This window comes from Zootoca vivipara, chromosome 1 (assembly GCF_965207765.1).
Source record: "Zootoca vivipara chromosome 1, rZooViv2.hap1.1, whole genome shotgun sequence".
Classification (NCBI taxonomy): Eukaryota; Metazoa; Chordata; class Lepidosauria; order Squamata; family Lacertidae; genus Zootoca; species Zootoca vivipara.
In genome coordinates this window covers 25,204,781-25,222,186 of record NC_142582.1, presented here as the reverse complement: position 1 = coordinate 25,222,186, position 17,406 = coordinate 25,204,781, and the positions used below count along the sequence as shown (strand labels likewise).

The window sequence follows — 17,406 nt, the reverse complement described above, 5'->3', positions numbered from 1 at the left end:
TGGAATACAACCAAAACCACCCTGGCAATGCTGGTTTGGGACTGATGGTAGATGTAGTAACATCTGTAGTCCAATAACTCCAGCTCTAATCCAGTAACATCTGCAGAACACCAAGTTTGAGAAAGGTTGATCTAAGGTTTTGTGACTTCCAACACTGCATGCACATTCCACTGAAGTCAATGGCAAAAATCCAGTTGGGTTCACTGAGGCTCTCAGTTTGGTTATAGGAAACACAGAGAGCACCACTGAACAACAGTGAAAAATAGATATTGGACAGATTTTTTAAAACCTTTAGTAGATGGTTTGACGGAGTTCTGTGGAGTACAGTGGTACCTGGGGTTAAGAATTTAATTCGTTCTGGAGGTCCGTTCTTAACCTGAAACTGTTCTTAACCTGAGGTACCACTTTAGCTAATGGGGCCTCCCGCTGCCACCGTGCGATTTCTGTTCTCACCCTGAAGCAAAGTTCTTAACCCGATGTACTATTTCTGGGTTAGCGGAGTCTGTAAACTGAACCATCTGTAACCCGAGGTACCACTGTAATTGTTTTTTTTTAAAAAAAACGGCCAGTGACTTTAAAATCTTACCATAGTTCTCCATGACTATAAAGCAGCCATAATTAGATAGGAATGGCATTGTTCCTTACCAGGCCAATCATGGCAGCTCCAACCCCAATTAGTGGACTGACTGAGATAATAACCAAGGTCAGCTTCCAGCCTCTGACAAATCCTAACATGAATCCACAAATAAAGGTGGTGAACCGCTGGATAAAGACTGCTACTTGATCAGCAATAGCATCATTTATTTTATTTACGTCACTGTGAAGAACAAAAAAAAGTTGAAGCAGCAGTTGCATATGACCCTCATTGCAATCCCAAATATACATTCAATTTGTTTCTACATTGGAGAAGTATTGATGAGAGCCATTTGCTTTTATCTCTTCGTTCCTTTGTTCAGACATTTGGGAACTGAGGTCTGAAGTAAACAAGCCTTTCCTTTTAGATTCCAGGCAGGCTGTAGGTTCTTGGGTTTCTGGGATGGGCTTTTGGCCTACGAACCACCCCACTCTTGGACTCTACTTGCCAACAAACCTGTGCTTGTGTTTCTCCTCCTCACCCCAGTTCTCCTTGTAAGTTTGGAGACTAGCTGTGCTATGTGTCAGCCATGGAAAAGGAGGGTGAATGAGCATTGGCAGGGTCACTTAGCAACAAAAGTACATGCTCATCAAGCATCGCCAGCTTGTGAAAAAATGGCAGGCCAGTTGATGGTGCAAACAGGGCTGCCTTCTTCCAGATGTTTTGGACTACAACTGCACTGGTTGAGGATGATGCAGTCCAAAGCACGTCAAAGGTACCAGGTTAGGGAAGGCCTTAGATGTTTTTGCTGGGAAAATGCCTACATGGCACACCTGCCTTGTTATCTGTGTGTTTCCACCCTCTCCCTGTGAGGCTCATGGCTGCTTCTTTCCACCTGCTTCTACATCTCTGCTTAAATGCCTATGGTGGTCTTTTCGACATCTGAACACACAAGCAAAGTAATGGTTTCCTAATGGTAGGAAGTTTCAAGCAGAGATAATAGTTTTATCTTCTACCCTTTTAATACCTGTTGTTTAATACCTGCAGCTGCTAAAGATGGACAAATCCATCAGTTTGGGGTTTTTGTTTTCTTGTTTTTTCTGGTCTTTGCAGCACTTTCTCATCAGTTTGTCCTCACAGAAATGCTTCAATGTTTCCTTCTTATTATTTATAATTTCATCAAATTTATGTACCACTTGATTGTTAAGAAAAACCTCAAAGTGGTTTCAGTGTGAACATGTGTTTTTGTATGTAATTTTGTCTAACACACACATTTTTTTGCAAGCTGTACTCCCTTATGTAATGCATTTAGTGTATGTGATTTTCACTAATACGTGCATTTTTAATGTACACTTTCCCCCAATATATGCATTTTTCTACACACATTTTTAATTGAAGAATTGCATCACAAAATTTAGCGAAGTGTGAATTTGGAAAGCCAGCTCTGTTTTCAGTTTGTTTATTGTTCTAAGAAGTGCAAATTCAAACCAATTTTCTCTCATATTGCTAGCAAAATCCAGTGGAATATTAGCTCTGCTTTGGAGTCAGACACCAGTCTGGTACAATAGATGTTATTCTTCACTCACATAACCTTACACAGACTACTCATTAGCATGCAGTGTCTTAAAAACATGCTGGACTTATCCACCAATGGATGTCCCAGATTACTCACTCAGAAATACGTGTACTGAGTTCTCCCACTGATGTACAATCAAACCAGCCTATATCCATCCTCATTATTTTCCTGAAATAGGCTTTTCTGATTTTCTGTGTCTGTCGAGCGGCTGCGATTACCCATAAGCTGATCTGTAGGGGGTAGGGAAGAATGAGAGATAAAGAAGAGTCACAGTTAAAAGGGGGAGGGGGTGATCATCTAGGAACTACTAAACCACAATGCAAATATTGACAACACAGCCAGCTAAATGGAAAAAAAAATTCTAATTTCGGGTATACTTGGCATTGATTATTTCTGTTACAATAACCCTGCACATGCTTTATAAGTTGATTCAGGCATCTACAGATATATGCTGCAATGGCTTGCAGGAACCATTAACAAACATTAGTGGGAATTGCCTGGCTATAACCAGGTACAGAATATATACCGTAATTTTCTGTGTATAAGACTAGGGGTTTTTTCTTTTAAAATTATGCTAAAAAGTGGGGGTCGTTTCTACACGGATAGTGCATAGGGTGGACGTTTGATTGGTTGCTGCCGTGTCTGTCAGCGGCTATGGGCATGTTATTGGTTGCTGTGTCAATGGCTGGTGTTGATTGGCTGACGCTGTGGCAATTGGGTGGGCGGTTGGCAGCTTCTGCCGGCGAGGGGACAGATGAGAGGCGGATTTTTGGACGCATGCGAATGAGCGATTTTGGGCAACCCCCCCCCAACAACCCTGCATAATCCCCCCCGAAAAAGCTCAACAACCCCGTGCCATTTCCCCCCATTTTATTAAATTTGAGTCCCCCCAAATAGGGGGCGTCATTCACGGAAAAGTACAGTACATAACAGGGTTCTTTTATGTGCTTGGGAACAGTAGTCAAATCATAACATACACTGCTTTCATAAATTTCTACCTCCACAGAACCCTTTCCACATCATATTGTAAGCCACATAGTGTTCTCGAGGAGCAAATTCACTGCTGCTGTCTGAGATAGTTGGGCCTTCCCATCAGGAGTTAGAATACACCCTAGAATATTCCAACCTTGCACATTGCAGCTGCATTTTATAAGGCATGGTGAAATGTGGTGGGCAAGCTACCTCCAGAGAGCCTTGTCTACCATTACTGATCTTGACATTGAGGAGCTAACTGTAAAAAACAAAACAAAACAAACCACTTCTGTTAACTCTTATGATTAAAGGGCAAATAAACACTTGGTCCTTTTGTGTGTATTCTACATGACATGGAGCATGGGGACAAATCTCAGGCTTACAAACCTACTCCAGTATGTTGATAACAGAGGCCTACTAAACACATGGACATGTATTTAACTGGATGTGGATTGTCACCATGAGATAGGAGCATAAAAATTGCCTCGCAATGCCCATCATTGAAGGATTCCAGTCAACAAATGTCCACAGGAAGTTGGGAGGGATGAATGGGAACCCAAGGCAGGGCCTTTTGGGTGGTTGCATCCCAAATTGGAAATGCCCTATGACTGTGCCCCAACTGTGGAGAAAGGAGTTTAGCTGCCTTTTTGTTGCTTTTCAGGTGAGTGCCACCGACATTAAACCATTTTATATTCTGGAAAACAATATGGGGAAGTAAATAATAATACTGACCTGGAAGTATGCCAGCACAAGCACTGCGCAGCCTATTCCCCCATAGTAACTTGCAAAATAACTCATTTCCGTTTCAATGTCCAGCAACCTGATAGATAAAGAAAGAATTAAAGAAGATATATGACCTTGGTAAATCAGTCCATCTTGAACCGATGTGCCTGCAGGCATGTGTGAACAGAGCCAGCTAATTTAATAGCAGAAATAATGTAACTTCGATAGCAGCTAGATGAATATTCTCCATTAATATTAATAACAATAACAATAAGATATCATTTATATGCCATCCATCTGAATGGGTTGCCTCAGCCACTCTGGGTGGCTTTCAACAAATTATAAAACCACAGTAAAATATCAAACATTAAAGGCATTAAATGCTAACTGGTTGGTGCAGGCACCCCCAAACTCGGCCCTCCAGATATTTTCGGACTACAACTCCCATAATCCCTAGCTAACAGGACCAATGGTCAGGGATGATGGGAATTGTAGTCCCAAAACATCTGGAGGGCCGAGTTTGGGGATGCCTGGGTTGGTGTGTAATTCAACAAGGGCAAAACAAAGAAGAAATATTAGTTATTGTTCAACATTTGCATAAACTGATCCAGTTTCAAACTATTTCCTTGTGGAAGACTAATGATGCAATCTATGCACATATACCTGGAAGCAAGTCTATGCAAAACTACAGAGCCAATGCCCAGTTGTGTAATCACACATATATGAAGGCAGGCTGGTAAACTTACCTGGAGTATCATTGGTTTGTCTTCTGTGCAAGAATGCAGAAGATTTCAGACAATGTCATTTAATAACAGAGGAGATAAAATGCTTTGCTTATTTGTAAGGTCTATAAATTTCAAAATATTGAAATATTACTGTAAGGTTATGTCCAGCTTCTACCCAGAGTCGACCTGATGACACTAATGAACCCAAGTTAGTCATGTTCTTTAACTTTCAGTGGGCCTACTCTGAGTAGCATTAGCATTGGACGCAACGCAAAATGTCTTGTTCACTTACCCACAACTCACTGGTGTATTATTGTCATTTTGGTGATGGGAACTGTTGAGCCATACTATAGTGTTATTCACACATCCTTTGTTCGGGTCACTAAGCTCTTGCTTCTCGATATCATATTGAATAAATGTGTCTGTCATTACCCCAAAAACAATCAACATGGCTGGTTGGGCAGCTCCATGAACAGCAGCACAGATGCCACCAAAAACCATCATCAGTTTCTCAGATGAAGAAGCAAATCTAAACTTTAAGAGGAGAAAAAAACAACAAAGAGCATTCACAAAAAAATTATGCAACACTCCTTTGTATATTAATGTTCCAATCGTTTTTTACTAACAATGGCTGAAACCCAAGGCTGCTACTTCACTAGCAGAATGGCTTTGATCCAGCAGAGGCAGCCACTAAAATAAATGGAAGTTGTTTTCTGATCCCACCTTCCTGCTACAGTCCATTGAGAACTGAAAATCTGTTACAGAAGCTTGTAGGACCCTCTAGATAAGTGCGGAAGAAGGCACAAGGGTTGCGCATGAAAGAGAGTTATCAGTGCAAATCACCTCCCTTCTTTTGCATTAGTAGATGCTCTTCTGAGTCAAAAGTCGCTCCATGAGTGGAACTGTAGCACTGGATTTCACCCTGTCTAATGCTAGGCTCCACCATTCCTTCTTGGAGTAAAACATGCACCACCTTCACAGTGAACGTCAGGCTCCCCACAATAGTTTTGGAAAAACAAAATACAAAGCTGTCTCCATTTGAAGGGTGGTTGCGATTATGACGACCCTATAAGGAGTGTCTCTACCCCCATTGTTCTACCCGGACACTGAGGTCCAGCGCCGAGGGCCTTCTGGCAGTTCCCTCGCTACGAGAAGCCAAGTTGCAGGGAACCAGGCAGAGGGCCTTCTCGGTAGTGGCACCCACCCTGTGGAAATGCCCTCCCACCAGAGGTCAAAGAGAACAACAATTACCAGACCATCAGAAGGCATCTTAAGGCAGCCCTGTTTAGGGAAGCTTTTAATGTTTGATGGATTTCTGTATTTTAATGTTTTGTTGGAAGCCGCCCAGAGTGGCTGGGGGAACCCAGCCAGATGGGCGGGGTATAAATAAATTATTATTATCATTATTATTAGCTGGGAATCTGACCACCCTGATCTATAGAACCACAACAGATATATAAAATGGTGGAAAGCAACCATTTTATTACCAACTCAAAGAAGCCAACTCGAATCTCATTCTTCTCTGATGTCCTGTTAAAAAAAAGAAGAGCAAAATGTGTTGTATTATGAAAGTTGCATTCTTTCCCCTAGATATGTTAGGAATCAAATCCCTATTGCTGGATTGCCTGATGATGGAAGAACCTCTTCACAGTGCCAAAGAAGTCTGTGTGTAAAGGCAGTTCCATCCTACCACCAGCAGCCTCTGCTTATTGACTCCCCCCCCCCCCCGCCCGCCCTGAATCAATCAATCCAAGACAGTCAAGAATTCTCCAATATTTTCACACACACACTGCCTTCTTGAGAAGTCCAGTTTCACGGCATGTTCCCTAAGTGGTGTTTTTACAGATGCTGGACTACAGGAGCATATCTCAAAAGCCCTCCTCATGTAATAGATATTGGCTGGTGTTATAAAAAAACATTTGCAAAAATAGCATATAAAAGTTTGCTGTAATGCCCTTTTCTGACTTCTGTGAAAGAATGTGCTTTCCTTGACAAATTAAAGGAGAATCCTGTTATCCTAGATCCAGCCACAACCAAACCCTATTTTAGCCCTAAAAGGAGAAGAGTGAGCATAGCACAGAAGGCAAGGCGGTTCTTGGAACAATGAGGCAGAGATGGGAGAGGCTGGCAGCTTAATCTGAGGGATAAATTTGCGCTGCCTGAAAGGTTGCAGGCTGTCATTGAACCACCCATATACTTGCACAACATCAATGCTTGCATTGAGAACACACACACACACACACACACCAATATATTCTGACAGAATTTACCACACATTATGCACCAATCTGTATTGCCCTGCCAAATGATGAAGTGAATCTTCTGCACACGAGCAGAAATATTACCTAGAAGCAGGGCTCCCCACCCACCCCCACCAGAACTCAGTTCCGGCACCTCCCAGGTGGGAGCCATTGCCATTATAAGAGAACAGGGGAGGCATTCATGCTGAGTTCCAGTACCTCTTTTGTCCTAGAAAAATAGCACTTGGTCGAAGAGAAGTGGAAAATAATCTTATTGCCACCGTCCATCTGGATGATACAGACAGGACACAGGGGGGGGGGGAATAGAATAATAGAATCATAGAATTATAGAGTTGGAAGGGCCATCCAGTCCAACCCCCTGCCAAGCAGGAAACACCATCAAAGCATTCCTGACAGATGGCTGTCAAGCCTCCGCTTAAAGACCTCCAAAGAAGGAGACTCCACCACACTCCTTGGCAGCAAGTTCCACTGTCGAACAGCTCTTACTGTTCTTTCTTGTTGTTTTTTAATTAAAGATTTTCTTGGTTTACAAAAATATACGCAATGTCTCTCGTAACATTTTTACAAATCAGTTTCATTTGTTGAGACATTGGAAAGAAAAGGGGGAAAGAGGTAGATGGAGGGAAGGTAGGGGTCGGGTGGCGATGTTTCTATTTTGCTTAGTATATGTGGGGTTTTTTTGTCAGCGTCGCTTGTGTAGGTTCTCTGCTATTCGCTTGTGTTCCTTTGGTGGTGAGAGATGTTGGGGTTGGCCTAGGATATAGTTGCTCCCCATCAACTAGTAATTCAAAGACATGATCCTGGCCACAGTTTACGACCATCATGGCTAGCAGCCAGTTAATAGTCCTAGGCTCCATGAATTATTTTTCTAATCCCCTTTGAAAGCTGTCTGAATGGATGGCCATCAGCACATCTTGTGGCAGAGATTTTGCCTCCTTTACCACCCTCTGTCACTCCTGCAAAGTTTAGCAGAATGAATGAAGGGGTGCAGCAATTATCCTGATAGAAGAGTAAACAGCTTAACTTACTTCTTCCCCTTTGTATTGTTCTTTGAAGAAGTTTCCTTTTTAGTATGGAAATACCTGTAAAAGGCAAGGCAATATCCATGTGAATAATCTTAAGGGGCCTAATTCCCATGTACTTCCATTCAAATTTATTTTATCCACCAAAATGTATGTTATCATCTTGGGACGTTGTTATGGCTTCAGTTGCAACGTCATTTTGAAACACAAGGAAGTGGACTTTATTTTGAATAGACTTGAAATCCGCCCCCTTAAAAAGTAGATTACAATAAAGGTTCTATTCCTTCAACAGGCCTGGTTTTTATGCCCTTCTGATACCATTAGTCCACAGGACAACCCTTCCCCATTGCTGTTGTCTTCACATTTCTACACCAATTTATGATTGTAAAAAATAATTCTCATGAAAATGCACCTGCCTTTTAGTGCAAATTTGGGTTCCTAATGAACCCATTTTTGTATGCGGTTTTGACTTAGATACATATTTTTCCAAGCATCTTCCCCATATATAAATCATTTTTGCATGCTACTTTCTCTAATAGTCATTCATTTTTATGGCATTTCCCCCTAATTCATGCATTTTTGTACACTGCATTGCAAAATTCAAGAAAGTGCAAATTTCAAGGATAGCTGCATTTCAGTTCATGTATTTGTTGGGGAAGAGTGAATTAGAATGTATCTTATTAAAATGCAAATGAAATGAAAATTCTCTTCTATTCCTACAAGAAAGGCAGTGCTAGTGGAATTCTTAAAGGAAAAGAATAAGAATTCTTTTATGCACCGTTAATTTTAAGGTTGGGACTGTCTAGCTGCCTTCACGGTTCTCAGTGCAATGCTGAGGTTCAGAGGATCTTCAAACATACATGATGTGAGAGTGTCTGAGGCAGTTCTGGTTACAGGATCATAAGCTGTGTCTTATCCTATATATCTTAATATTCCACCTCATTGCTTCATCTGGCTGTACTCCCACAGGAAAAATTTTTTGCATAGCACTATAACAATGAGAGAAGAATATAACAGGGGCTGGCACCCTTCCCAGACCCTGCCAATCCCCTAATTGGTCCACTATAGTATAAAGAGTATTAACTATCCTGTTCCCCAGCCTGGGTGGATACGTGAAAAATCAGTATCATTCAGAAGGGAGAGAGAGTTTGATTTACTCCTTAGAGGCCTAGGTTCCTCTTGTACTTCCTGAGTGGCCTCAGGCAAGTCCTCACAGTCTTAGCTGCCATCAAGAATGACACATGAATAATGCCTACAGGTATCTGTGCTTTTCCTAGAAAAAAAAGCAGCTTTGGGGAAAGGCAGTGTTGCGTGGGAAAAAACGAAGAAGGGTGCTTTATGGTCAAAACCTTTCCTTCCTGCTGCCTTTCTACCCAAAATCATTACAGCAGAGGTTTCCAACCTTTTTGAAGAAGAAGAGAAGAGTTTGGATTTGATATCCCGCTTTATCACTACCAGAAGGAGTCTCAAAGCGGCTAACATTCTCCTTTCCCTTCCTCCCCCACAACAAACACTCTGTGAGGTGAGTGAGGCTGAGAAACTTCAGAGAAGTGTGACTAGCCCAAGGTCACCCAGCAGCTGCATGTGGAGGAGCGGAGACGCAAACCCGGTCCCCCAGATTACGAATCTACCGCTCTTACCCACTACACCACACTGGCTCGCCACAGTTTCCTACATTCTTTCTACAGCACCCCTGTGGGTCTCAGGAGCCTAGTTATGTCACCCCTTGCCCGCAGAGCTGGCGGCCTCTCACTCTATTTTGAACACCCTTGTGGCGTGTTCCCTCAGCCTCTTTTCCTCTCCCCTCTGCTTGGGAGTCCTCTGGGCAGCCACAGTTGCCACCTCTAGTCTCTGAGCTGCGCCCCCACCCCAAAGAGAAATGTCTCCTCACAGTGCCCCACAAGGACCTGGGACTTGTCTGTCCATTCCCAACAGCAAGGACTGGAGGACTGGTTGGCTGGGATCCCTCACCTGCTTGCTTGCTTACTTACTCAAAGGCCGCCTCAGCTCCTGGCAACCAGCACCCCCAGCCAGCCCCAGCGGCACCATTTGCATGCAGAGCTTGTAGCCAGGTCTGCTGCAACAAACAGTTGCACAAGCCTTTGGGGGGCAGAGGTGCGAGAGGTCATCAGAGGATGAAGGGAAGGGAAGAGGGACAGAGGCCAGTTTCGCCCCCAGCACCTCTGCCACAGCCCATTTGTTGAACAAAAAAACCACCACCCCGTGGAGTTCCTCAGAAGTGTATTAGTGTGACTCATTATGCAAATCAGTTAATGGGGCCAACACTTTCCTGAATGATAGCTTTCCTGTCTTTACTGGTCTCTCCTTGGAATGCTCATCTTTGCCCTCATCTGCACTTAACACTAAGCCAAACCATAATTTAGTGTAAGTGACCAGATTTGGTGGGCAGAGAAGGCATGTGAGCGCTTTTTCATTCCTATCTGCATGGGCCATATCAGGGAGAAGTACCATCCAATTCCGTGTTAATTAACAGGCAGATACCTTCTGTATACAAAGTTCACGTGTGCTAACATGATTTTTTCAGTTTTGAAAGACATTGGTCATATTGCTACAATGGTTAGGCTACATTATACTTCTGGTAAAAACAGTCAGATCCCAGTCCTCCCAGAATCCAGAATGCATCTCCATGCTACTCTGAGTTTCGCCTCACCAGAAGGCTTAATCTGAAACTTAAATCCCATTCATAGAATCATAGAATCATAGAGTTGGAAGAGACCACAAGGGCCATCCAGTCCAACCCCCTGCCAAGCAGGAAACACCATCAAAGCATTCTTGACATATGCCTGTCAAGCCTCTGCTTAAAGACCTCCAAAGAAGGAGACTCCACCACACTCCGTGGTAGCAAATTCCACTGCCGAACAGCTCTTACTGTCAGGAAGTTCTTCCTAATGTTTAGGTGGAATCTTCTTTCTGGTACCTTGAATCCATTGCTTCATGTCTCTGGAGCAGCAGAAAACAACCTTTCTTCCCCCTCTTTGACATCCTTTTACTGTATATATTTGAACATGGCTATCATATCACCCCTTAACCTTCTCTTCTCCAGGCTAAACATACCCAGCTCCCTAAGCCGTTCCTCATAAGGCATCGTTTCCAGGCCTTTGACCATTTTGGTTGCCCTCTTCTGGACACGTTCCAGCTTGTCAGTATCCTTCTTGAACTGTGGTGCCCAGAACTGGACATAGTACTCCAGGTGAGGTCTGACCAGAGCAGAATACAGTGGTACTATTACTTCCCTTAATCTACCGGTAGATGCTATACTCCTATTGATGCAGCCCAGAATTGCATTGGCTTTTGTGTGTGTGTGTGTGTGTGCCTTGCACCAAACATTGTGACAACTAGTTATGAATGCAATTCTGAGCTGTGGAAACATTTTTAAGGGCTTGGTGTTTTCTCTCTCTATTTCTGCTTATCTGGAGCACAGCTCCTCAGAAATTTGCTTAAGGCTATATTCTCTCCATCAACTGTACAGTGATACAGCAGGAAACTTTCTATTTTAAGACATATTAGTTTTGCTTTCACTAAATTATAGCCTAGTACAAATTTCTTCGTATTTAATTCTGTTTTTTTTTTTTGTAACAGGGGTTTTCAGCAAGAATACTGTATTCTACTCTAGAATATTCTGTTGTGGCATAGACCACAGCCATGCACCCACACAAAAACGATTGATTGGCTGTCAGTCAATGTCATATCTGAGGAAAGCAGCCAGAGTGGGAAATGTTTGCACGTGGGAATTGCTAATCGTCACATCATGCCATGAAACCTGTGAACAGATCCAACCTGCATTGTAAGAGGAATTGATTGAAATAGTAGCATTTTTCTTCTTCTGATATTCTGTTATTGCCTATTGTATTCTGAATTCTTGCTTAACTCATACCAGTTGCATGATATTAGAGCTTAGAAAATTGAAATGGCTGCATTTCCTATCTTGCAAACGCACCAAAGGATTATGAAAACTGCTGTCTAGGCATCAAATAAATGAATAGTGTGGATCTTTTAATAGCCAAAACTGCACCATCCACTCGCAACGGGGGAAGTATCAGCAGGCTCAAGCGACACCCCCCCCCACGAAGTACCAAAGAGGTGCAAAAAAATGGGGGGGGGTTCAATGAAGGGGGGGAACCAACAAAACAGACAAATGAGCTCTGACTATGCTCAGTGGTCACATCATGCTCATTGGCAGTTGGAGAAAGGGGAAGGTGTAAAACCAGGAGAGGGGGAATGGAATGAAGCATGGCAGGCTAAAATCCGGAACAGAAGGACTTTCTACTACACTGCAACAATTTGTCGCATGCCCTACTTGTCCAACCAAATAATTTGTAAATATCTGCATTACTTACTCTGGTTTGCAGATGCCGTTATCTGCTGGGGGAAAACAAATACATCCTATAGTTAGCATTTTTTTGAAAATTAATCCATACTCCTAGATACACACACACACAGCCATTTTAATTATGTACAGGCAGTGTTTGATTAAAGAGAACTCAAAGAGTTCGTACAAAAATCCCAGTAAGATCCCAAATGGACCAAATTGGAATGATTCATGTTGGAGATCTGATTCCACCAAACCAGTTCCCAAAACAGGTCCAGGAAATGGAAAGAGACATAACCTAGTGGTGGAGCCAATGCTTTGCATGTAGAAGATCCCATAGAATTGTATCATCTTGCCACTGCTAACCAAAGACTATGTTCAGGCGCAGGAGTGCTTGTACAAAAGGCTTTGCTTTTGTTTTTTAAGATGCTTCTATTATTACAAAACACTGGGGAAATTCCCACTATATTAAAATGGCCGCTATATTTTATTATTTATGTGTATTTTTCCAGGCTCCTATTCCATTTAGGAATAAATTACAAAGTAACTCTGAAACAGCATAAAATAATAAGCATGATATTGCCGGGGGGTGAGGGTGGGGATCAATCTAATGCAGAAGATACCACATCAAGATGGGGCAGTTGGTTGTTTCAAAATTGTGAGACCTAATCCCCTTCCACGTGCCCAGTCCTATTCTCCAACAATCCACATTTCCTTTCATTATAATTGGACCCCCCCCCCAGGTTTTGACTGGTTTGGTTTTCAAGGTAAAAGATCATGCAGAAGGGCATGCTTGCAAAGTGGACACCAATGTTTTCAGCCCTGCTCTCTCACCTCACCCTCTTTGCCTGCTCATCACCTCCGCTGCTACCTCTTCCTCCTTCTCCAGCTAAGAAAGGTAGCAACCCGCACCCAAGCTCCTGAGATGCTCAAAAAGAGAATATCAGTCTTGGGACCAACCACAATCCCTGCAAACTGGTCTATTGCACACTGGAACTTGGGGAAGAGGACCATCCTCTTGAGCTGCAAACCCTCCTCCCACGTCTTGCAGGATAATTCGTTAACTTTTCCACCCAGAGGAAGAGGAGGAGTTAGCAGTAGTGAGTGGGTAAGCAAATACTTCCCCCCCCCCAAAAAAAACATGAGCATGGGATGATATGAGCAAATGGGTCTTGAAGAGATTTACAGAAATGTGTCGAAAGTCAAGAGGTATTTAAAATGGAAAACATCATACGTGATTCTTCCGGCTCAAAGCCATAGTTGTCTTCTCCGATTTTCTTAATACTGCACAAAGTAACTGGCTCGGGCATGATCTTCCTCTTTATGCTGCTAAATAATAATGATAATGATAATAATGATAATGATACAGTGGTACCTCGGTTTACAAACACAATTGGTTCCGGAAGTCTGTACTTAACCTGAAGCGTTTGTAACCTGAAGCGAACTTTCCCATTGAAAGTAATGGAAAGTGGATTAATCCGTTCCAGACAGGTCCGCGGAGTACTTAAACTGAAAATACTCAAACCGAGGCGTACTTAAACCGAGGTATGACTGTAATGATAATGATGATGATGATGATGATGATAATAATAATGTGTCCCATCTTTGCAAACCAAATGACAATTTTCTAAAGCTCTCTTTCATACAGTGGTACCTCGGGTTACAAACGCTTCAGGTTACAAACGCTTCAGGTTACAGACTCCGCTAACCCAGAAATAGTACCTCAGGTTAAGAACTTTGTTTCAGAATGAGAGCAGAAATTGTGCCCTGGCTGTGCGGCGGCAGCAGGAGGCCCCATTAGCTAAAGTGGTACCTCAGGTTAAGAACAGTTTCAGGTTAAGAACAGACCTCCGGAATGAATTAAGTTCTTAACCAGAGGTACCACTGTACTTGTATGATTTCACTTAGCAAAATGAAATGAAATCCTTATAAGTCAGTAGGTCCATGGTTCAGCTCCACTTTGCTTACTTACTTACTTACTTACTTACACTTACTTGCATGGGCGTACCCAGGATCAAAACTAGGGGGGGGCAAGGGGAGGGGCCAAGGCACGGAAGGGGAGGGGCCACAAAGTGGGCGGGAATGGCGAACTCGCGCTCCGCCGGGCTGTGCCCCTCCCTAGAAGCAGGGCTGGTGGGCGGAGGCGAAGCCCAGCCCAGCGGAGCGCGAGTTCAGCGTTCCCACCCGCCGCGCTCTCTGGTTCCCCGCCGCGCTTGGCCTTGCCAGAGGGCGTGACGGGGAGCTGGAGGGAGGGCGCAGCGCGGCGGGCGGGAACGGCGAACTCGCGCTCCGCCGGGCTGTGCCCCTCCCTAGAAGCAGGGCTGGTGGGCGGAGGTGGAGCCCAGCCCAGCGGAGCGCGAGTTCGGCGTTCCCGCCCACCGCGCCGCGCTCCCTGGTTCCCCGCCGTGCTTGGCCTTGCCTGAGGGCGCGCTGGGGAGCTGGAGGGAGGGTGCGGCGCGGCGGGAATGGCGAACTCGTGCTCCGCCGGGCTGTGCTCCGCCTCTGCCCACCAGCCCTGTTTCTAGAGTAGGGCAGCTGCCCTAACTTGCCCCGTGGTGGGTACGCCCTTGCTTACTTGCTTACAATAGCTCTGAGCTTCAGCTTGACAACTTCCAGTATGAGTTACAATTAGTCTTTTTAAAAAAAGAAAAGAAAACTGCAGCAAAACAAAATACAGTACAGTAGAAAGAACTGATTTAAACCCTAGCCAGCCAGTTTTTAACTCCAGATACATTAAATCCCAGGTGCATTAAATTATTCTAGAGCAGGGGTGTCCAGCTCCGAAGAGACTGCGATCTACTCACAGAGTTAAAAACTGGCATCTACCCCCTTTTTTTGGGGGGGGGGGAGGTTTCAGGTCAAAGTTGTTGAGCTTTTATTAGGAAGGAGGCAGGCACATTTTGGGTAATTTCCGTAACAGAGAGGTTGGGGTCAAAGTTGTTGAGTTTTTTTCAGGGAGGAGGTAAAATGTTGAGCTATTTTTAGGGGAGCCACAGTTGTTCAGCTTCTTCAGGGGGAGCCATTGATCTACCAGTGATCTACCACAAATGTCCAGTGATCTACCGGTAGATCACGATCTACCTGTTGGACATGCCTGCTCTAGAGCTTGCTGTCTTGTTTGAGTTACAAGGAATTAACAGCTAGGGGACAGCATCATAAGGCTGTCAGGATCAGTTTGGTAGTTTACATTGTTAGACAGCTCTATCTGCCCCCCTTCTACATAACTAAAAGGTGGCAGTGGTCTAAATATTTTGATGGGGGCCTGGGGTAGCTGTTGCTGAAAAATAAAGTGAAGGCCTTTCCCCTACCTAAACCTCAGAATATTCCACCCCTCATGCAGAAGGCCGACCCTATCATGTGACAGAGGGAGGCAGCTGCCTCAGGCAACTGATTTTGGGTGTCATGAAAAGCAGCAAATTGCTACCTGTTTAATTAATTATTGCTGCATTTTTATTTATTTATTTTACCACCTGGTAGCAGTAATTGTGAAGAGATAACTCAACGGAGGGCAAGGGGGAATATTTTGCTGCTCTGCCTCAGGTAGCAAAATTGCCTTGGTCCAGCCCTGCCAAAATAGCCGTCGTTGTAGAAAATCGTATCCCCTTTGCCCAGTATCTATTGGGTGTTCTTGATAGTCAAATTCCCCTTCAGTGACTGAGATTGCAGGGCAGGAAAGTAAAGCATAAATGTAATATTTACTCCCTCTGCTCAGTTCTTCCACTTTCAAGTTGCTGCTCCCTCATCAAGGCCTTCTGCAGGCTTCTTAGTGCAACAGTTATTATCATTGTTATTTATTAAATTTATTAAAGATAAAGGGACCCCTGACCATTAGGTCCAGTCGTGACCGACTCTGGGGTTGCGCGCTCATCTCGCATTATTGGCCGAGGGAGCCGGCGTATAGCTTCCAGGTCATGTGGCCAGCATGACAAAGCCACTTTCTGGCAAACCAGAGCAGCACACGGAAACGCCGTTTACCTTCCCGCTGTAGCGGTTCCTATTTATCTACTTGCATTTTGACGTGCTTTCGAACTGCTAGGTTGGCAGGAGCTAGGACCGAGCAACGGGAGCTCACCCCGTCACAGGGATTCGAACCGCCGACCTTCTGATCAGCAAGCCCTAGGCTCAGTGGTTTAACCACAGCGCCACCTGGGTCCCTTAAATTTATTAGGGTGGGGTTATTTTGCCATGGCAACACAAAGCAACTTATAGTATTTAAACAATTTTAGACAAACACACACACACACATTAAAGTTAGCATTAAAAAAATCTAAAAGACCATTCTATTTTTTTATATAAAAAAACTTGATTAAAACATCCCACTCATACAAAAAAGGCCATAGATAAATCAAAGCCGAAGGCCTGATGTCTAAAGATATATAACAGCAGTTTCACCAGCTGGCAGATGTGCCCGTAGCAACCCCTGGCCTAAGACATTTCCTGTGCCTTTAAGGTTTCAATCCTATGCACTCTTACATGGGAGAAGTATGGTAAGTGGGTAAGTGTTGCAGAATTACAAAGAAGAAAGAATCACAACAGAAATCACTTTGCCCACTTCAGTACAAGTGTTGCACAGAAGGGAAACGTCAACTGAGGTTACAGCAGCCACCCCAGGATTCATAATCGGCATAAAAACAGAGACCTAACTTGTCTCCCTCCCCAACCCCAACCATTCCCACCCTATTAACAAATGCTCTTTGCCCTTCTATAGGAATTTTGAGTTCTGTTAATGAATAACAGCAGCAACATCCTCATCACCATTGTAATAAAATAACAGTTTAGGACAATGACTTTAAGTAGGCTTTTAAAAAACACTCATGCTTATAAGTAAGTATAAATATTTGTTCCCAGTAGGAAATAGAGTAGCTGGAGCATATGATATCAGAGAAATGTTGCAAGAAGGAAGAGATATCAACATATTCCAGTTCTGCTGTTCCAATCCAATTTAGATTCCTCCTTCCCAACACACACCTCTGCTTTTAAATAAAACTTAAAATATCATGGATCTCCTATATCTGTTTGGCCCTAGAATACTCTGAAAATGAGATGTAACTGACTTCTTCAGTTAATATAGCAAATTCATCTTGTGCCCAGGAGTATTTGAAATAGTTATTTCAAATTATTACTTATTCTATAACAAGAGTTTCAGAAAAAAGCAGCTTAACACTTTTCACGGTGTTATTCCCTTAATTACTGTTAAGACCATTACAATCTAGTCACAATATA

At 43.5% G+C, this 17,406-nt stretch overlaps 1 protein-coding gene across 4 annotated transcripts in view; it reads right to left on the bottom strand.

The window, feature by feature from the left end:
- Nucleotides 1–17,406, bottom strand: part of ABCB11 (ATP binding cassette subfamily B member 11) — a 47,947-nt gene that overhangs the window by 30,339 nt on the left and 202 nt on the right. The window contains exons 2-9 of one of the 4 annotated variants that reach the window (XM_060280342.2): nt 13,418–13,512; nt 12,212–12,236; nt 7,860–7,913; nt 6,058–6,100; nt 4,863–5,104; nt 3,855–3,942; nt 2,247–2,380; nt 646–817 (exon numbers count right to left, since the gene is read on the bottom strand). In XM_060280342.2, the coding sequence (XP_060136325.1) occupies nt 646–817; nt 2,247–2,380; nt 3,855–3,942; nt 4,863–5,104; nt 6,058–6,100; nt 7,860–7,913; nt 12,212–12,236; nt 13,418–13,493 (834 nt within the window). In that variant the 5' untranslated portion in view covers nt 13,494–13,512. The remainder of the gene's footprint in view (nt 1–645; nt 818–2,246; nt 2,381–3,854; nt 3,943–4,862; nt 5,105–6,057; nt 6,101–7,859; nt 7,914–12,211; nt 12,237–13,417; nt 13,513–17,406) is intronic. The other 3 variants (XM_035133251.3, XM_060280346.2, XM_035133261.3) reach the window with 3 other exon arrangements.